The sequence below is a fragment of the Mya arenaria genome, chromosome 15 (genome assembly GCF_026914265.1).
Source record: "Mya arenaria isolate MELC-2E11 chromosome 15, ASM2691426v1".
Classification (NCBI taxonomy): Eukaryota; Metazoa; Mollusca; class Bivalvia; order Myida; family Myidae; genus Mya; species Mya arenaria.
The window spans coordinates 49,087,864-49,110,135 of record NC_069136.1 but is presented as its reverse complement, the minus strand read 5'-3'; the positions used below and the strand labels follow the sequence as shown (position 1 = coordinate 49,110,135).

Below are 22,272 nucleotides of genomic sequence, written 5' to 3'. Positions count from 1 at the left end.
TTTATGTTCACGAACTTAATGTGAGGTGATGCACGTTGGTAATTTTCAAGTCAATTGATTTGCTTCTATTTTCACATGTCATTCTTTTTCTTAAATTCAATTTAACCATCTGACTCAACCACGAACAAAGCTATTTTGATGCGAACAACGTAATTAACTTGAGTACGCTTCAATAATTACACTTAAAATACGGAGTCGAAAGTAAAGCATTCGTTACGTAATGCTGCTACACAACCGTGACAAAATACATAATCGCTATTGACTCTATTATATAAGTTTCATGAACATTGTGATCACTGAAATCGTGAACACATTTTAACAACAGCTGGTTAAAGAGAGTGTTGGATCTATTGTTCTAGTCATACGTGTTTGTGGAAATGCACATGGATAAAGTGTCGTTACAGGCGTCTTGCATCTTCGTTGTGTTGATATGGAACTCAGTGTTAGGTAAGAAACTTCATTATCCTACAGTCACCAATCTTAAATTAGTTTTGGTTGATTATTAAGTAGTTGAGGCTTATAACTTAAATTTATCAACCCTTCTTGTGTTTAAATTAAGCGAATTATCCACTAATCAATAAGTTTATCAATGTATGTTTATGTCCGTATTTCAATTTATAAATAAATCAATGAAAATCAATTAATCAACCATATCACTTCTTAGCAGATTAGTATGTATACCAATTAAACTGTCAGTCAATCGGTCGATCGTTAGTGTCGGTTTAATGGCTATTCGGTCAGTCTTTCTAGTCGAGTAAGCTCACGTCCTCTAAACGCCAGCTCCACCACTTCACGGTGGTGCAAAGAAAAAGAGCTGTCGACACTTCCGTGGTGGAGCTGTGTCCTATGTTTACATGAACAAACGTGAGTATGATTGATATTTTATTTGATAATTTCATTTAACGGACATATTTCGAAAATCGGAGAATGTGGTACCGTGTAAGAAAACTTTTACTGTAGGCTGGTTACTATTTCGTTTCAATATTGTGCAAACTGTGGTGTCAGGAGCTTTCCTCCCAAATCGGACTTGTGCATATTTTGAGATCTGATTGCATAGCAAGTACATTTCGGTGCTTACACACACCTTTAGAACATTCTCACGCATGCAAACATAACTGTTATGTATAGTACCTATGCCGGAACACAACAAAACTGATAAGCACTTCTTAAAAAGGAAAAATGCACATATTTATAAAAGTGGTGGCGCTGTTGCCCTAGTGGTGGCGCTATCGATTATGTTTTGCGCTTGAAGTAATATAAAAAGTGAACGCTTTTGGAATGAATACAACAGTTGCTATGTTTATCATTCATTGAACATTATGCTGGTTATGCATACTACTTGCGGAAACTCTACGCGAACTACCTTAACCTTACTGAAAACTTTTTCGAAAACAAATGGTTAGTAGCTGTTAATTTTACCATATAACTTTAAGTATCTATCATGTGTGTCCGGTACGGATAGAAAAATCCGACCCGAGTGCACGCGCGTAAGTCGGTAACGAGGTTTGCCGAGTTACCGGCCACGCAGCGTGACCGAAGTACGGATTTTTCGATCCGGACCTGAAAAACATGATTGAATTTAATTTTTTTCTTGCATATCTAAAATTATCAATTAGTGGAAGAATTGAGGCAGAAAACGCACTTTTGTACATTTTACCAAAAAGCGCATGAAACGTTGTTTACTGACGTCACAAAGCGCAGTGATTTTAAATCACAATTGATGTCAAATAGTAACTATTTAAATCGCGTTTTTACGATTATTCATTATCTATTTTAATTAATTGCATACTTATATAATTGATTGAGCTTTATTGAAATGAAATAATGTACTTTTCATTAACCATACAATAAAAGAAATAAGAAGTAGCGAGTTGTTGCGCATAACTCATCTTACATGGTGGTGTAAGATGCGTTTTTTCAGCACTGGTCAAATGACCGGAAACACACGTCCGGTATGCAAGAAAACCTCTCTCATAACCGGACACACATAATAGATACTTATAGCTATATGGTAAAATTAACAGCAACTAGCCATTTGTTTTCGAAATAGTTTTCAGTAAGGTTAAGGTAGTTCGCGTAGAGTTTTGTTTCCGCAAGAAGTATGCATAACCAGCATAATGTTCAATGAATGGTAAACATAGCAACTTTTGTATTCATTCCAAAAGCGTTTACTTTTTATATTACTTCAAGCGCAAAACATACTCGATAGCGCCACCACTTGGGCAACAGCTCCACCACTTTTATAAATATGTGCATTTTTCCTTTTTAAGAAGTGCTTATCAGTTTTGTTGTGTTCCGGCATAGTTACTATACATAACAGTTATGTTTGCATGCGTGAGAATGTTCTTACGGTGTGTGTAAGCACTGAAATGTACTTGCTATGCAATCAGATCTCAAAGTATGCACAAGTCCGATTCGGGAGAAAAGCTCCTGACACCACAGTTTGCACAATATTGAAACGAAATAGTAACCAGCCTACAGTAAAAGTGTTCTTACACGGTACCACATTCTCAGATTTTCGAAATATGTCCGTTAAATGAAATTATCAAATAAAATATCAGTCATACTCACGTTTGTTCATGTAAACATAGGACACAGCTCCACCACGGAAGTGTCGACAGCTCTTTTTCTTTGCACCGCCGTAAAGTGGTGGAGCTGGCGTTTAGAGGCCGTGAAGCTGATCGGATCGCAATCGGTCAGTGAATAAAATTAAATTAAACATTTGGCCTTTTGGTTTATCAATTTAACGATTGGTTGTACGTGATTTAAACCATCTTGTCTAGACGGGAAATAAAGCCCTTTGAACAATAAGCATACATTGAAGACTTGTATAGAATACAACACATACAGATGTTTAGTTAGATAACGTCTTGACAACGTTTACACACATAGAATTTAGAATTATATGGACACAATAAGACACCAACAGTATTCTGGATAGTACAGAGGTCAGATTAAATTTTGTTCTCAAATACCCCATATATGAATTCCTTATACGCCACCAAATCCCGAGTTACTTTCACATTCACGCGAGTATAATGAACACTATTTAACTAATGCAATTTAGTAACAAGATGCTCCTTAGAGATTGAGCTAGATGTTCTGATAATTCATTCAATCTAAGGAACTCCTTGTTATAGTTCGATTACACGAAATAAAATTAAGAATGGGGAGCGAGCGTAGCTCATGAGACAATCTTAATCATTACGATTTGGATTCAGGTCACCTAACTGACTTAGAATATAACATCATATGCTGACAACTTGACAACGCAAAATATGACGCAGTATTAGATGAGTAGCAGTGGGTGGTCCTTTAATCTTTTATCCCGGTTTCTTCTGGCTCTACGCCGGTTTCTACAGGCCATATGCCGGTTTCTACAGGATATATATCCCGGTTTCTACAAGCTATATGCCGGTTTCTACAGACTATACGACGGTTTCTTCAGGCTATATGCCGGCTTCTACAGACTATATGACGGTTTCTTCATGCTACATGCCGGTTTCTACATACTATATGACGGTTTCTACATGTTATATGACGGTTTCTACAGACTATATGTCGGTTTCTTCAGGCTACATGCCGGTTTCTTCACGCTATATGACGGTTTCCAAATGTTATATGCCGGTTTCTACAGGCTATATGACGGTTTCTTCAGGCTATATACATGCCGGTTTCTACACGCTATATGCCGTTTTTCAGACTATATGCCGGTTTCTACAGGCAAAATGGCGGTTTCTTCAGACTATTTGCCGGTTTATACAGGCTATATGCCGGTTTATAAATGTTGTTTGCCATTTACTACACGCTATATGCCGGTTACTACACGCTATTTGCCGGTTACTACACGCTATATGCCGGTTTCTACACGCTATATGCCGGTTACTACACGCTATATGCCGGTTTCTACAGGCTATATGCCGGTTACTACACGCTATATGCCGGTTTCTACACGCTATATGCCGGTTACTACACGCTTTATGCCGGTTTCTACACGCTATATGCCGGTTACTACACGCTATATGCCGGTTTCTACACGCTATATGCCGGTTTCTACACGCTATATGCCGGTTACTACACGCTATATGCCGGTTTCTACACGCTATATGCCGGTTTCTACATGATGTATGCCAGTTTCTACCATTCAAGCTATATGCCCGTTTCTTCAGGCTCTAGTAACTTGTCGATAAGTCGAGGTACACCTTGCTAATTCACTGTTATTTTTCAGCGAACACAACAGAAGGAATACAAATAGAACAAACGCACGTGCGCACGTGGTCGCGCTGGTACAACACGGACACACCTACTTCCGATGATGAAGAGGATGAAAGGGTCATTAGTATACGCAAGGTAAGAGCATCTTTTTTACAAAATTTAAAGTCTGAAGTTCATGCTGAGATTAAAATTAAAGTTTTATGGCCAAAAGCTTACTTTTTACACAAATATGTACTTTAAAAAGGGCTAAAACGCTAATATTAACACAGGCATCTGAATCATTGTTTGTCACTAAAATGTTGTTTAAAACCATTTTGGGTACATACAATGAGATAAACAACACATCTGAAGGTATATAGTGTCTTTGATATACAAAAAAGAAACAAGGTATGTAACTCAAACTTACCCGATTTCACGGTAGAGTCGAGTTTTATGCAAATTTCTCAACCAACATATAAACAATCCATTTTTAGATAAGTGACATGGAAAGAAGAGTCAATTACCTTTAAAATGGCGTGCGATATGTTGGTATAACTATATTGTCTTTAGACAAACAAGCATAATTCAATGTCCAATTCTCGTGTTTTTCTTTAGTCGGAAAGAGTGCAGCAAATTCAAATCTCCAATTTTCCCCGTGTAAATAGAACTAATCACAGACCTATTGAAGTTATTTTATGCTTCAGTGTACAGATAAATTAATTATAAAAATATCATGCAGATCCCCATTGCCTCCCCATTAGTCATTACTATCCCCCCTTTCTGTACGGACTGCCACGCCCCTATACTTGGGTGGCAACGACAACACCAACAGTGTAGCTGTATCCATTGCATGTGTCTGAGTTATCACAGGTGTCATTAATTGTAAGATTGAGAAACCGTTATGTTATAGATTACATGCAATACATCAAACCTATAATAAAATGACCGTAGCTTTTGCATAAAATAAGGGTTCAACGACCGATACCAATTTCAACGTGTTCTGTGGTCATTCATCGGTTTGCCAAGATCATAAACATTGTTTTATACCGTGAATGATATTTGATACAACCCATATTGTGTTCATTATATGAATAAACCATTTTTTCCATAATTGGTTAATTGAATACTATATTCAACTGCTAAACTGAACATGGCTTTTGTGGTCATATCTATTGCCTCTTTTCTGATTCTTTATTCTAAAACCTCTCCCACTATGGCTCCAGGCTTCAGGCTCAATGTTTTCGAATGACCTTTTTTAGGGACTGCATAATGTAAACTGGTCCGTTTTGCCGATGATGTCACAAGAACTTGACTGTACTTGTTGATATTATAAGAATTACTAGTAATGCAATTTTATTTCGTCGCCATTGAGAGAACTATACGGATATCAATTAAAGCAGAGAAATGGTTGAAAAATAACAGGGAGCCAGGGAGAACATCGAGCCAAGTCAGTTCGAGGGAACGAGATACGCTGTACTTAAACGCGCACTTTCATTTCAGCGCGGACATCAGATCTGTGACGGGAATGCGCCCATTGACGTCTTGTGTCGCGCGAAGAACAGTCCCCATGTGTTGTTTAACGAGGAGAGTGCGCATCTCGCACCGGATATCCTGTACGTGCGATGCACGACGGAGGGGCTTCTGTGCAGAGCGGCCGATCAAAGGGACTCCCGGAAGTGTTTGGACTATCAGATCCGCTTTGAGTGTTTATGTAAGTATATACACAATTATTTGACTCACTGGCTTTGAAAAGTTTAGGAATCAATTTGGATTCAAATAACGACAAAAACAGCGTTGTCTGTTTTAAACCAATTTATTTCACAGCAGCTGCCTTTGCCATCCGTGACCATATGAGAATGCCAGTATTTCGTTCCACACTGATCAATAAAGCGGTTTTCGCTACAAACGTGTATTTAGAGAAAATGAAACTCATTTAATTTTTAAACCATTTCGTACACGATTCTAAAATTTGTGGCCCCTGAACGGAAGGATGCAGAGATCTATAGTTTCCTAAATCATCAAGATCATATATAAAGCAGTATATATCACCGCTGATAATACGTTGTTATTGAAATACAAATTCTAGCTGAAAATGATGATGCATTTAAATGAATCGTATGCAATTACCCCTTTGATTACTTTTCCCTTTGAAGCGTGATAAGCAGGCCGTTTCTATCTGTTAACCAATAAAAAAGCATATATTTACTACAAATTATCTTTAAACTGGATATATTATTATGATGATCAAATATCTAAATTATGGCAGATAAAACTGGTTCATAGTGTTACTTTTTGAGTATCTGGTTTATGTTTACCATTCTTAAAGGTTCCATGTACAAACAGACCCACTTATAATACAAAAGTGCAGTTAAGTTTTATGTATTTCGCATGCTTATATATTTTCAAAATCCGTTGTAAGGTAACAATATCACCAACTTAGATACTAATAATGCACCAGTCAAATGTAACCACAGTCCTCCCAGGTCCGGGGTATAGTATACCGGGGATATAGCCGGGGAAATGGGCCGTGTTTTTACCTTCCAGGTGGTTTTGTCTTCGATCTAAAAATAGCGGGGAATGGGCCTTACCGGGGTCCCGTGGGTGCGGGGGCATTTGGTTTGGATTGTTCCGGCAGTCCGTCTCCGTCCAGGGCGGGGATTTTACCCGAGCTTGGCTGAACCGAAAGTCAATGTCTCCGCTATTCCCCGGACCCGGTGGGGGGGGGGGGGGCGTGGTAACAATTGGCTGGTGCATAACAAGTGTTTAAATAAAGCGTTCCTTTTAAAACTGTGAGAAAAGTGTTGTTGTTGTTTTCACGTTCTAACAATTATACCGTTTTACGGTCAAGAAATGCACATGTGGTATAGTGCAAAACGATGTTAATTTCCTATTTTTTTTTATCTTTTAGCCGTGATGGAACCCATGCTTCCCCCAAACCTAGGTGTGATCGGTGTGGCGGCGGGGTTGTCCGTCATCGTCCCCATCCTGTGCGTTGCTATAATGCACGTAGTCCGAATCTGCCGGGGCCGCTGCATCCAAAGCCAGCAGAGCGCAGCCACGGAAAACGCTGAGCAGTCCATCCAGACCGACAATAGCAACTTCCCACCTTCCTACTCTTTCTTGTTTGGAAGCGATCCGGATCTCCGAGTTAGTGACGTTAACGGAAATGACGTACCGAGTGGCGGCAATAGCGAGGCCAATTTAGAACAAGGAAACGTCAACGATGGAAGTGTTTCAGTGAATCTTATCGCGCCGCCTCCAGTTGACGGTTCCCAAGGCCGTCTTAGCAGCGGCAGTCTGCCTGACCTTGCGGAATACCGGAACTCTGTCCAGGGGGACAGGACATCTCAGGGACCCGCCCAGCCGCGCAGCTCAACATGGCGTGCGCGGTTTCCCAACATGCACGTACCACTTTTTGAACTATTCCGGTGGCCCTCCATTCAGGAACCCACGTCCCCGCAATCCCCCGATCTCAGTTACGTTCAGACGCCGCCGCCCACATACAAGGACGCTGTTGATTTATTAGCACTGGACAAAAAACCACCAAGTAGCACAGATACAACCATTGATCTCGAAAATACACAAGAAAAGGAGGAGCCCCCATCCTAGGTGTGTTCGTGCAACTTAATAAATTATATATATTTACTTTAAATTTGTATGTAACTAATTCATTTTATACATAAAAGATTTAAACGATTTGCTATGTCATGTTTATTTATAAAAATATTAATTTTGTGATAAATTGCAATTCTCTTTGTGTGCTGATCTGTATTTTTTGATTGATTATTTCTGTGTTTCAAAATTAATTTTAATTTTTGTTAATATCAAAAAGATTTATTTACACACGATTTATATTTTTTATTATAATATTTACGTATTTTGTCACGAAAAATACGTTTTCGCATCCTACGTGCCATTCATCCCTGTGCTTCCAAATTAACCAAATACCTCAGTAATAAATCTTAACTGCCAACTTTCGGCAAACGTGTTTACAGCGTGACATCGTTACGTTACGTTACGTTACGTATTTTGCCGAAAGGAGGATTGTCAATTCCGTTTGTGTTCGGTTGCGGTCGGTGTGAGAGAGCGTATGTAGGCTTGGTTGATTAATTTTTGTTCAGTTTCCATTGGTTAACAAATGTGCAATATTAGCTCAGTAAACACATTTACAAGTGCTTCATTATTCAGAGTCTAGGTTACATCATTCACGATGTTTTCATCCCATCATTCAAAAAACCCATTGTGGTATAGATCTGTATTTGTCAAGAGAGATACATTGTGTTAAAACTCTGTTCATATGGTTTAACTTTCAGGTTGTTTTTGTTTGTTAGTTGTGCTGATTTATGTACAGTGCACCTATAAAGCGTGCAATCAACGACTCTTATCCAATGATTGTCGTGTTTATTTATATAACTTATATTACGTATGTTTCCATTCAAAATGTGATAACAATAAAACTGAAAATGAAATGTCTTGCTCATATTTATTTACCTAAATTGGAGCATAAATGCGACAGTAGCTTTAATAATGACGCTTCTTAGGACCCAATTTGGCTAGTTCACGATCTGCGTTGCTTGTGTATGTTCAGGATGTGACATGATTTGAGTCAGATTGTGCCGAACATGGACCTAGATATTCGAGACCAGATGATAAATGAACAACAAGTGTGTACGCGATGCCTTCAGCATATGTGCAAGTTCCAAGACAATCCACCAAATGGTGTACATGTACAGTCAAACCCCGTTGGGTAGAAATCGCTTAGCTCGAATTCCTCGATGGCTCGAATTACATGAAAAGGATCAATTTCCTTTAACAGAAGGTAAAAATTGCCGCTTGATTCGAATTTCACGAGGCTCGAGGTATTTACGCCGGTCCCTGGGTGTTTGAGCCAACGGGGTTCCACAGGATGCTGATTTCGACAATATTTCGAGGCGTACGTACAATCGTACAAACAAGAACAACTCTTTATGCCTCCCACTCCTATTTAAGGGGGAGGTTGGGCGTTTATATGACGATATTTACCCTCGGGCGAATCGGGGAAATAACTCAACGCAACATCATATTTTCCGCCGGGAATTTTCACAGGGTTTAACAGAAAATAGTTGACCAATATCTTCTATGGATAAATTGTTATTAATGCAGAACTTTCTTTGATTAAACTTCGTTTAGTTATCTTGTTTTTATGCAAACTGTTTCTCAAAAGCACCGAAATGTTTAAATAATATGTTCATATAGGATTTAGCAATTTAGTTTTCAGGTTTGGCTATTTGATGTTTCTTTGAAACTCATATTGAAACTGATTTAAATTAACATGTATCACTCTCCTTCCAGCAGATATTTTGAAATTATGAATTTTAAACACATACTTGATATTATTTTCATGTTTAATGTTTAAATTTTCACATCATTAAATCAAACAAGTGAAGTCGGGCGTATTTTAAAGTGTTTAATTTTTTTTAAGCAAACGCGAATTTTATGTTAATTTCGCATAACGTACTCAATATCGCCAAGCGAAAAACATTGCTATTACATGATGTGTAATACTATGTAAGATGTACCTTCATTATTGATTTCAATGTACTTTTCGACCCAAACAATTAGCATTTTAATAAAGATATTCAATGTTTTTTAATTGACGTATAACAAAATATAAACATCATGTAAAGTAGTAATACTTTAAGTATATGTTGAATACATTTTTATTAAAACATTCATTTTTCTCAATTGCCATGTAAACGCGTCAAAAAATACGGCAATGACAAATATGCCCTACGCAGGCATATTCGCCCAAGCAATAAGAATATACGTGTATATCAACGCAGCTATCTATACGCACACTTGTTCAATAAATCAGTGTTACCTTACCCGGGGAAATAGCCAAATTTTACCTTTATTGAATAGGCATACATTTGTAACAAATATTTGTGCGGACTGGGTAGAAATTGCGGTCTCTATGGTGTTCGGACGACCTTTTCGAGTATGACCTGCTGACAGTCTATTATTATCAGAAATGCTTCACATATCGTCGACTTAGACTCTATCAGGTCGATCACTCTTACTAAAATCCAGACAAATTAAAAAAAATCCAAGACGGATTTATATTTAAACCAGTGACCTTAATTCTGTTTGACCCGGCATGACCCTTGAGGCATTGAACTTTGACCCGACATGAACCTTGATGCATTGGAACTTAGACCCGACATGACCCTTGGGGCATTGGAACTTTGGCCCGGTATGCCTCTTGAGGCATTGGAACTTTGACCCGACATGACCCTTGCAGCATTGGAACTTTGGCCCGGCATGACCCATGAGGCAGTTGAACTTTGGCCCGACATGACCCTTGAGGCATTGGAACTTTGACCCGATATGACCCTTGAGGTATTGGAACTCTGACCCTGCATGACCCTTGAGGCATTGGAACTTTGGCCCTGCATGACCCTTGAGGCAGTGGAACTTTGACCCGACATGACCCTTGAGGCATTGGAACTTTGGCCCGGCATGACCCATGAGGCAGTGGAACTTTGGCCCGACATGGCCCTTGAGGCATTGAAACTTTGGCCCTGCATGACCACTGAGGTATTGGAACTTTAACCCAGTATGACCCTTGAGGCATCAGAACTTCGACCTGGCATGACCCTTGCGGCATTGGAACTTTGGCCCGGCATGCCTCTTGAGGCATTAGAACTTTATATACACTCCTACGCACAGGGTACAGCAGGTAGAAAATTCAGCTCTCTATATGCTTATCAAATAATGCTCAAAATGAGCCAATTTCTGACCACTGTGCGCAAGAGTGTATAGAACATGTTGACTAATTTTAACTGGGTTGACGATATGGCCACAGGGTGGTCAACGCGGTTATTATGACATTTGACTGACATGTACAACTTGACCTAGATAGCACTTAGACAATAGGTCAAAAGATTGTATTTGACGAGTTGATGGAATTCAAAACTCATAGTATTTTGATATGCTAAACTCATCTGTAAAATTTACTTAGCCTTAATGAAGAGAAAAAATTGTATCGGATCATCATTATTCTTACTGGGTAAAAAACCCAGTAAGAATAATAATGATCCGATACAATTTTTATTTTTTTAAATGAATAAAATAAGCTACCTACAAAAAAGATATTAAAACTTTCTATACATTTTATCAAAACAATCATTTTTACCGTTCCTAAATGTTTCATGACAATTCAATAATTATTCGTTTTTTTTAAAAAAAATCACTAAGATCTGACCTCTTGCCAAAGAGTTTTGCTCAAAAAAGCCATATTTGAAAATGACCTTTACCGAGAATATCACTTTGACTAAGTTTCATGAAAATCTGATGAGATTCATAGCTGCCACAGGATGATAACAATAGCTGATCGGAGTATTACATAACCACAACATATTTTTTTTATAAATTTATTTTCAATAATTTACAAAATATATATCCTAGTTTTATACCAACTACATGCATTGTTAAAACAACGACAGGAACAAAATCAGTCTCTGCACACCACAACACAATATTAAACTTGTAAATGCATATCATGATATGAGGTTTACAAAGAGTGACAATCACAAAAGATTTCTGACATCTGTAGCATCATCAGTCAACTCCTCATCATCTTCCATTTCATCTCTCCTGAAATGCATATGGGAGTCAGCACTTAAACAGGATATACCCCGAATCAAAAGGCTGAATATTAAATCTTAAACACCATTAATAAGCAGATGCATATTCTGATGTACAAACGGTTAAGTAAAGACAGCTTTATACAGAGCAAAACAAGAATTGGGTAACAAGTGACAGTCAATTAATACAAAAAAGATGTTGAACTGGTGTCAACATCTAAACCAATACAAAACAGCTTGACAGCTGGTAGAACTTTGCCATTGTATCTCATAATTAGCACTGATACTAGTGAAAACCCACAACTCAGGCTTGTGAGTATCTCTTAAGCAGGACTAAAGCTTGTAGGTGTCTCTTAACCAGGTCTCGGGCTTGAGGTGTCTCTTAACCAGGTCTCAGGCTTGTAAGTGTCTCTTAACCAGGACTAAAGTTTGTAAGTTTCTCTTAACCAGGACTAAGGCTTGTAAGTGTCTCTTAACCAGGTCTCAGGCTTGAAAGTGTCTCTTAACCAGGTCTCAGGCTTGAAAGTGTCTCTTTTGTAAGTGTCTCTTGAACAGGACTCAGGCTTGTAAGTGTCTCATACGAAGGACACAGGCTTGAGAGTGTCTCATACCCAGGACACAGGCTTGAGAGTGTCTCATACCAAGGACTCAGGCTTGAGAGTGTCCCATACCCAGGACACAGGCTTGAGAGTGTCTCATACCAAGGACACAGGCTTGAGAGTGTCCCATACCAAGGACTCAGGCTTGAGAGTGTCTCATACCAAGGACACAGGCTTGAGAGTGTCTCATACCCAGGACACAGGCTTGTGAGTGTCACATACCAAGGACACAGGCTTGAGAGTGTCTCATACCAAGGACACAGGCTTGTCAGTGTCTCATACCATGGACACAGGCTTCAGAGTGTCTCATAACCAGGACTCAGGCTTGAGAGTGTCTCATACCAAGGACACAGGATTGAGAGTGTCTCATACCAAGGACACAGGCTTGTGAGTGTCTCATACCAAGGACACGGGCTTGTGAGTGTCTCATACCCAGGACTCGGGCTTGAGAGTGTCTCATACCAAGGACTCAGACATGAGAGTGTCTCATACCAAGGACACAGGATTGAGAGTGTCTCATACCAAGGACTCAGACATGAGAGTGTCTCATACCAAAGACACAGGCTTGAGAGTGTCTCATACCCAGGACAAAGGCTTGTTAGTGTCTCATACCAAGGACTCAGACATGAGAGTGTCTCATACCAAGGACTCAGACATCATACCAAGGACTCAGACATGAGAGTGTCTCATACCCAGGACTCGGGCTTGAGAGTGTCTCATACCCAGGACACAGGCTTGAGAGTGTCTCATACCAAGGACACAGGATTGAGAGTGTCTCATACCAAGGACTCAGACATGAGAGTGTCTCATACCCAGGACACAGGCTTGTGAGTGTCTCATACCCAGGACACAGGCTTGAGAGTGTCTCATACCAAGGACACAGGCTTGTGAGTGTCTCATACCCAGGACTCGGGCTTGAGAGTGTCTCATACCCAGGACACAGGCTTGAGAGTGTCTCATACCAAGGACACAGGCTTGTGAGTGTCTCATACCCAGGACTCAGGATTGAGAGTGTCTCATACCCAGGACACAGGCTTGTGAGTGTCTCATACCAAGGACACAGGCTTGTGAGTGTCTCATACCCAGGACTCGGGCTTGAGAGTGTCTCATACCCAGGACACAGGCTTGTGAGTGTCTCATACCAAGGACACAGGCTTGAGAGTGTCTCATACCCAGGACTCGGGCTTGAGAGTGTCTCATACCCAGGACTCATGCTTGAGAGTGTCTCATACCCAGGACTCAGGCTTGAGAGTGTCTCATATCCAGGACTCAGGCTTGAGAGTGTCTCATACCCAGGACTCATGCTTGAGAGTGTCTCATACCCAGGACACAGGCTTGTGAGTGTCTCATACCCAGGACACAGGCTTGAGAGTGTCTCATACCCAGGACTCGGGCTTGAGAGTGTTTCATACCAAGGACACAGGATTGTGAGTGTCTCATACCAAGGACTCGGGCTTGAGAGTGTCTCATACCCAGGACTCAGGCTTGAGAGTGTTTCATACCAAGGACTCGGGCTTGTGAGTGTCTCATACTCAGGACTCAGACATGAGAGTGTTTCATACCAAGGACACAGGCTTGAGAGTGTCTCATACCCAGGACTCGGGCTTGAGAGTGTTTCATACCCAGGACTCGGGCTTGTGAGTGTCTCATACCCAGGACTCAGACATGAGAGTGTTTCATACCAAGGACACAGGCTTGAGAGTGTCTCATACCCAGGACTCAGGCTTGAGAGTGTCTCATACCAAGGACACAGGCTTGTGAGTGTCTCATACCCAGGACTCAGGCTTGAGAGTGTCTCATACCCAGGACTCGGGCTTGAGAGTGTTTCATACCAAGGACACAGGCTTGAGAGTGTCTCATACCCAGGACTCGGGCTTGAGAGTGTTTCATACCAAGGACACAGGCTTGTGAGTGTCTCATACCAAGGACTCAGGCTTGAGAGTGTCTCATACCCAGGACTCGGGCTTGAGAGTGTTTCATACCAAGGACACAGGCTTGTGAGTGTCTCATACCAAGGACACAGGCTTGTGAGTGTCTCATACCCAGGACTCAGGCTTGAGAGTGTCTCATACCCAGGACTCGGGCTTGTGAGTGTCTCATACCCAGGACTCAGACATGAGAGTGTCTCATACCCAGGACTCGGGCTTGAGAGTGTCTCATACCCAGGACACAGGCTTGAGAGTGTCTCATACCCAGGACTCAGGCTTGTCAGTGTCTCATACCAAGGACACAGGCTTGTGAGTGTCTCATACCAAGGACTCAGGCTTGTGAGTGTCTCATACCCAGGACTCAGGCTTGAGTGTCTCATACCAAGGACTCAGGCTTGAGAGTGTCTCATACCCAGGTCACAGGCTTGTGAGTGTCTCATACCCAGGACTCAGGCTTGAGAGTGTCTCATACCCAGGACTCGGGCTTGAGAGTGTTTCATACCAAGGACACAGGCTTGTGAGTGTCTCATACCCAGGACTCAGGCTTGAGAGTGTCTCATACCCAGGACTCAGGCTTGAGAGTGTTTCATACCAAGGACACAGGCTTGTGAGTGTCTCATACCAAGGACACAGGCTTGTGAGTGTCTCATACCCAGGACTCATGCTTGAGAGTGTCTCATACCCAGGACTCATGCTTGAGAGTGTCTCATACCCAGGACTCATGCTTGAGAGTGTCTCATACCCAGGACTCATGCTTGAGAGTGTCTCATACCCAGGACTCATGCTTGAGAGTGTCTCATACCCAGGACTCGGGCTTGAGAGTGTTTCATACCAAGGACACAGGCTTGTGAGTGTCTCATACCAAGGACTCAGGCTTGAGAGTGTCTCATACCCAGGACTCGGGCTTGAGAGTGTTTCATACCAAGGACACAGGCTTGTGAGTGTCTCATACCAAGGACACAGGCTTGTGAGTGTCTCATACCCAGGACACAGGATTGAGAGTGTCTCATACCAAGGACAGGCTTGTGAGTGTCTCATACCAAAGACACAGGCTTGAGAGTGTCTCATACAAAGGACTCGGGCTTGAGAGTGTCTCATACCAAGGACACAGGCTTGAGAGTGTCTCATACCAAAGACACAGGCTTGAGAGTGTCTCATACCCAGGACACGGGCTTGTGAGTGTCTCATACCAAGGACACAGGCTTGTGAGTGTCTCATACCAAGGACACAGGCTTGAGAGTGTCTCATACCAAAGACACAGGCTTGAGAGTGTCTCATACCCAGGACTCGGGCTTGAGAGTGTCTCATACCAAGGACACAGGCTTGAGAGTGTCTCATACCAAGGACACAGGCTTGAGAGTGTCTCATACCCAGGACACAGGCTTGAGAGTGTCTCATACCAAGGACACAGGCTTGTGAGTGTCTCATACCAAGGACACAGGCTTGTGAGTGTCTCATACCAAGGACACAGGATTGTGAGTGTCTCATACCAAGGACACAGGATTGAGATTGTCTCATACCAAGGACACAGGATTGAGAGTGTCTCATACCAAGGACACAGGATTGTGAGTGTCTCATACCCAGGACACAGGCTTGTGAGTGTCTCATACCAAGGACACAGGATTGAGAGTGTCTCATACCAAGGACACAGGATTGTGAGTGTCTCATACCAAGGACACAGGATTGAGATTGTCTCATACCAAGGACACAGGCGTGTGAGTGTCTCATACCAAGGACACAGGCTTGATAGTGTCTCATTCCAAGGCCACAGGCTTGTAAGTGTCTCATACCCAGGACTCAGGCTTGAGAGTGTCTCATACCAAGGTCACAGGCTTGATAGTGTCTCATACCAAGGTCACAGGCTTGTAAGTGTCTCATACCCAGGACACAGGATTGAGAGTGTCTCATACCCAGGACACAGGCTTGTGAGTGTCTCATACCCAGGACTCAGGCTTGAGAGTGTTTCATACCCAGGACTCAGACATGAGAGTGTCTCATACCCAGGACACAGGCTTGATAGTGTCTCATACCAAGGTCACAGGCTTGTAAGTGTCTCATACCCAGGACACAGGATTGAGAGTGTCTCATACCAAGGACACAGGCTTGTGAGTGTCTCATACCAAGGACACAGGATTGTGAGTGTCTCATACCAAGGACACAGGATTGAGATTGTCTCATACCAAGGACACAGGATTGAGAGTGTCTCATACCAAGGACACAGGATTGTGAGTGTCTCATACCCAGGACACAGGCTTGTGAGTGTCTCATACCAAGGACACAGGATTGAGAGTGTCTCATACCAAGGACACAGGATTGTGAGTGTCTCATACCAAGGACACAGGATTGAGATTGTCTCATACCAAGGACACAGGCGTGTGAGTGTCTCATACCAAGGACACAGGCTTGATAGTGTCTCATTCCAAGGCCACAGGCTTGTAAGTGTCTCATACCCAGGACTCAGGCTTGAGAGTGTCTCATACCAAGGTCACAGGCTTGATAGTGTCTCATACCAAGGTCACAGGCTTGTAAGTGTCTCATACCCAGGACACAGGCTTCAGAGTGTCTCATAACCAGGACTCAGGCTTGAGAGTGTCTCATACCAAGGACACAGGATTGAGAGTGTCTCATACCAAGGACACAGGCTTGTGAGGGTCTCATACCAAGGACACGGGCTTGTGAGTGTCTCATACCCAGGACTCGGGCTTGAGAGTGTCTCATACCAAGGACTCAGACATGAGAGTGTCTCATACCAAGGACACAGGATTGAGAGTGTCTCATACCAAGGACTCAGACATGAGAGTGTCTCATACCAAAGACACAGGCTTGAGAGTGTCTCATACCCAGGACAAAGGCTTGTTAGTGTCTCATACCAAGGACTCAGACATGAGAGTGTCTCATACCAAGGACTCAGACATGAGAGTGTCTCATACCAAGGACTCAGACATGAGAGTGTCTCATACCCAGGACTCGGGCTTGAGAGTGTCTCATACCCAGGACACAGGCTTGTGGGTGTCTCATACCCAGGACACAGGCTTGAGAGTGTCTCATACCCAGGACTCGGGCTTGAGAGTGTCTCATACCCAGGACACAGGCTTGTGAGTGTCTCATACCAAGGACACAGGCTTGTGAGTGTCTCATACCCAGGACTCAGGCTTGAGAGTGTCTCATACCCAGGACACAGGCTTGTGAGTGTCTCATACCAAGGACACAGGCTTGAGAGTGTCTCATACCCAGGACTTGGGCTTGAGAGTGTTTCATACCAAGGACACAGGATTGTGAGTGTCTCATACCAAGGACTCGGGCTTGAGAGTGTCTCATACCCAGGACTCAGGCTTGAGAGTGTTTCATACCCAGGACTCGGGCTTGTGAGTGTCTCATACCCAGGACTTAGACATGAGAGTGTTTCATACCAAGGACACAGGCTTGAGAGTGTCTCATACCCAGGACTCAGGCTTGAGAGTGTCTCATACCAAGGTCACAGGCTTGATAGTGTCTCATACCAAGGACACAGGCTTGTGAGTGTCTCATACCCAGGACACAGGCTTGTGAGTGTCTCATACCAAGGTCACAGGCTTGAGAGTGTCTCATACCCAGGACACAGGCTTGTGAGTGTCTCATACCCAGGACTCAGGCTTGAGAGTGTCTCATACCCAGGACTCGGGCTTGAGAGTGTTTCATACCAAGGACACAGGCTTGAGAGTGTCTCATACCCAGGACTCGGGCTTGAGAGTGTTTCATACCAAGGACACAGGCTTGTGAGTGTCTCATTACAAGGACTCAGGCTTGAGAGTGTCTCATACCCAGGACTCGGGCTTGAGAGTGTTTCATACCAAGGACACAGGCTTGTGAGTGTCTCATACCAAGGACACAGGCTTGTGAGTGTATCATACCCAGGACTCAGGCTTGAGAGTGTCTCATACCCAGGACTCGGGCTTGAGAGTGTCTCATCCACAGGACTCGGGCTTGAGAGTGTCTCATACCCAGGACACAGGCTTGAGAGTGTCTCATACCCAGGACTCAGGCTTGTCAGTGTCTCATACCAAGGACACAGGCTTGTGAGTGTCTCATACCAAGGACTCAGGCTTGTGAGTGTCTCATACCCAGGACTCAGACATGAGAGTGTCTCATACCCAGGACTCGGGCTTGAGAGTGTCTCATACCCAGGACACAGGCTTGAGAGTGTCTCATACCCAGGACTCAGGCTTGTCAGTGTCTCATACCAAGGACACAGGCTTGTGAGTGTCTCATACCAAGGACTCAGGCTTGTGAGTGTCTCATACCCAGGACTCAGGCTTGAAAGTGTCTCATACCAAGGACTCAGGCTTGAGAGTGTCTCATACCCAGGTCACAGGCTTGTGAGTGTCTCATACCCAGGACTCAGGCTTGAGAGTGTCTCATACCCAGGACTCGGGCTTGAGAGTGTTTCATACCAAGGACACAGGCTTGTGAGTGTCTCATACCCAGGACTCAGGCTTGAGAGTGTCTCATACCAAGGACTCAGGCTTGAGAGTGTTTCATACCAAGGACACAGGCTTGTGAGTGTCTCATACCAAGGACACAGGCTTGTGAGTGTCTCATACCAAGGACTCATGCTTGAGAGTGTCTCATACCCAGGACTCATGCTTGAGAGTGTCTCATACCCAGGACTCGGGCTTGAGAGTGTCTCATACCAAGGACACAGGCTTGAGAGTGTCCCATACCAAGGACTCAGGCTTGAGAGTGTCTCATACCAAGGACACAGGCTTGAGAGTGTCTCATACCAAGGACTCAGGCTTGAGAGTGTCTCATACCAAGGACTCAGGCTTGAGAGTGTCTCATACCAAGGACACAGGCTTGAGAGTGTCCCATACCAAGGACTCAGGCTTGAGAGTGTCCCATACCAAGGACTCAGGCTTGAGAGTGTCTCATACCAAGGACTCAGGCTTGAGAGTGTCTCATACCAAGGACACAGGCTTGAGAGTGTCCCATACCAAGGACTCAGGCTTGAGAGTGTCTCATACCCAGGACTCGGGCTTGAGAGTGTCTCATACCCAGGACTCAGGCTTGAGAGTGTCTCATACCCAGGACTCATGCTTGAGAGTGTCTCATACCCAGGACTCGGGCTTGAGAGTGTTTCATACCAAGGACACAGGCTTGTGAGTGTCTCATACCAAGGACTCAGGCTTGAGAGTGTCTCATACCCAGGACTCGGGCTTGAGAGTGTTTCATACCAAGGACACAGGCTTGTGAGTGTCTCATACCAAGGACACAGGCTTGTGAGTGTCTCATACCCAGGACACAGGATTGAGAGTGTCTCATACCAAGGACAGGCTTGTGAGTGTCTCATACCAAAGACACAGGCTTGAGAGTGTCTCATACCAAGGACTCGGGCTTGAGAGTGTCTCATACCAAGGACACAGGCTTGAGAGTGTCTCATACCAAAGACACAGGCTTGAGAGTGTCTCATACCCAGGACACGGGCTTGTGAGTGTCTCATACCAAGGACACAGGCTTGTGAGTGTCTCATACCAAGGACACAGGCTTGAGAGTGTCTCATACCAAAGACACAGGCTTGAGAGTGTCTCATACCCAGGACTCGGGCTTGAGAGTGTCTCATACCAAGGTCACAGGCTTGAGAGTGTCTCATACCAAGGACACAGGCTTGAGAGTGTCTCATACCCAGGACACAGGCTTGAGAGTGTCTCATACCAAGGACACAGGCTTGTGAGTGTCTCATACCAAGGACACAGGCTTGTGAGTGTCTCATACCAAGGACACAGGATTGTGAGTGTCTCATACCAAGGACACAGGATTGTGAGTGTCTCATACCCAGGACACAGGCTTGTGAGTGTCTCATACCAAGGACACAGGATTGAGAGTGTCTCATACCAAGGACACAGGATTGTGAGTGTCTCATACCAAGGACACAGGATTGAGATTGTCTCATACCAAGGACACAGGCGTGTGAGTGTCTCATACCAAGGACACAGGCTTGATAGTGTCTCATTCCAAGGCCACAGGCTTGTAAGTGTCTCATACCCAGGACTCAGGCTTGAGAGTGTCTCATACCAAGGTCACAGGCTTGATAGTGTCTCATACCAAGGTCACAGGCTTGTAAGTGTCTCATACCCAGGACACAGGCTTGTGAGTGTCTCATACCCAGGACACAGGCTTGTGAGTGTCTCATACCCAGGACTCAGGCTTGAGAGTGTTTCATACCCAGGACTCAGACATGAGAGTGTCTCATACCCAGGACACAGGCTTGATAGTGTCTCATACCAAGGTCACAGGCTTGTAAGTGTCTCATACCCAGGACACAGGATTGAGAGTGTCTCATACCAAGGACACAGGCTTGTGAGGGTCTCATACCAAGGACACAGGATTGTGAGTGTCTCATACCAAGGACACAGGATTGAGATTGTCTCATACCAAGGACACAGGATTGAGAGTGTCTCATACCAAGGACACAGGATTGTGAGTGTCTCATACCCAGGACACAGGCTTGTGAGTGTCTCATACCAAGGACACAGGATTGAGAGTGTCTCATACCAAGGACACAGGATTGTGAGTGTCTCATACCAAGGACACAGGATTGAGATTGTCTCATACCAAGGACACAGGCGTGTGAGTGTCTCATACCAAGGACACAGGCTTGATAGTGTCTCATTCCAAGGCCACAGGCTTGTAAGTGTCTCATACCCAGGACTCAGGCTTGATAGTGTCTCATTCCAAGGCCACAGGCTTGTAAGTGTCTCATACCCAGGACTCAGGCTTGTGAGTGTCTCATACCAAGGTCACAGGCTTGTAAGTGTCTCATACCCAGGACACAGGCTTGTGAGTGTCTCATACCCAGGACACAGGCTTCAGAGTGTTTCATACAAAGGACTCAGGATTGAGAGTGTCTCATACCAAGGACACAGGCTTGAGAGTGTCTCATACAAAGGAGTCAGGCTTGTGAGTGTCTCATACCAAGGAGTCAGGCTTGTGAGTGTCTCATACCCAGGACTCAGGCTTGAAAGTCTAAACCCAGGACTCAGGCTTGAAAGTCTAATGCCCAGGATTCAGGCTTTAAATCTTATACACAGGACTCTGCCTTGAGAGTGTCTCATATCAGCTGTCTTCACAATAGTAATATAACAAATTAGTATAACTTAAATTTACCAACCTGAGTTTTGCGTTGATGTCGTATCCCTGATCTTGTCCCAGGCGGCTGCGGGACCTGAAACTCTCCAGGCTGCTATTGACTGAGTCATCAGAGAAATCGTCCGGCATCTCCATCCGGGATATCTTCCCCTCAACTGTCATACCAATAAATATCTGTATTGACTGATTAGGTTTTTTTCTTTGTCTTGGCTTGACAAAACAACAAAAGAACTCTCAAATCCAACATGATTATACAAAATCAGCGACCTTAAGTCCTTATGAACAGTTTATATTACCCCATATCCCACCCACCTGTCAACCTGCCTGACTGTGAGGCTAGTTCCCACTCCAGTTGGTCCAGGGTTTCCTCATCCTCCTGGTCCTGTACTGCAGACTGCCCAACTGTGTCAAATATGCTCAAGTCTGTCCCCTCCATCACTGTAATACAAATTGGATTTTGGGTCTTCATCTTAATAAATATAAATATATCAGGTTTTTTTGCAAACACAAACATTTAAGACCAGATTAGACGCCAAGATGTTTGCTTGTGACCTTGATAAGTTTTAGCCGCTGCGCAACAGGGCAGTGTATTTCTAGCATGTATATATTTGTCAAGGTTTGTTTTGAACATATGCTTTTCACTTAAGTATAAGATACAATAACCATTTACTTTTTAAGAAATATTTATGTTCTATTTGCATATATTTATGTTCTATTTTTTATGTTCTATTTTCATATATTTATGTTCTATTTTTATGTTCTATTTTCATATATTTATGTTCTATTTTTATGTTCTATTTTCAT

The 22,272-nt window shown here is 43.2% G+C and overlaps 2 protein-coding genes across 2 annotated transcripts in view; one reads left to right on the top strand and one right to left on the bottom strand.

Moving 5' to 3' along the window:
* On the top strand, nucleotides 1–8,663 carry LOC128220166 (uncharacterized). Its single transcript, XM_052928443.1, has 4 exons — nucleotides 1–447; nucleotides 4,229–4,350; nucleotides 5,695–5,905; nucleotides 7,103–8,663. Exons 1-4 carry the CDS (start codon nucleotides 378–380, stop codon nucleotides 7,801–7,803), a joined length of 1,104 nt encoding a protein of 367 aa, XP_052784403.1. The 5' UTR covers nucleotides 1–377; the 3' UTR covers nucleotides 7,804–8,663.
* A 2,927-nt stretch (nucleotides 8,664–11,590) lies between these two features.
* LOC128218925 (uncharacterized) overlaps nucleotides 11,591–22,272 on the bottom strand; it is a 29,538-nt gene continuing 18,856 nt past the window's right edge. Inside the window, exons 19-21 of the mRNA XM_052926701.1 lie at nucleotides 21,781–21,906; nucleotides 21,491–21,623; nucleotides 11,591–11,829 (exon numbers count right to left, since the gene is read on the bottom strand). Coding sequence (XP_052782661.1) covers nucleotides 11,763–11,829; nucleotides 21,491–21,623; nucleotides 21,781–21,906 — 326 coding nt within the window. The 3' untranslated portion in view covers nucleotides 11,591–11,762. The remainder of the gene's footprint in view (nucleotides 11,830–21,490; nucleotides 21,624–21,780; nucleotides 21,907–22,272) is intronic.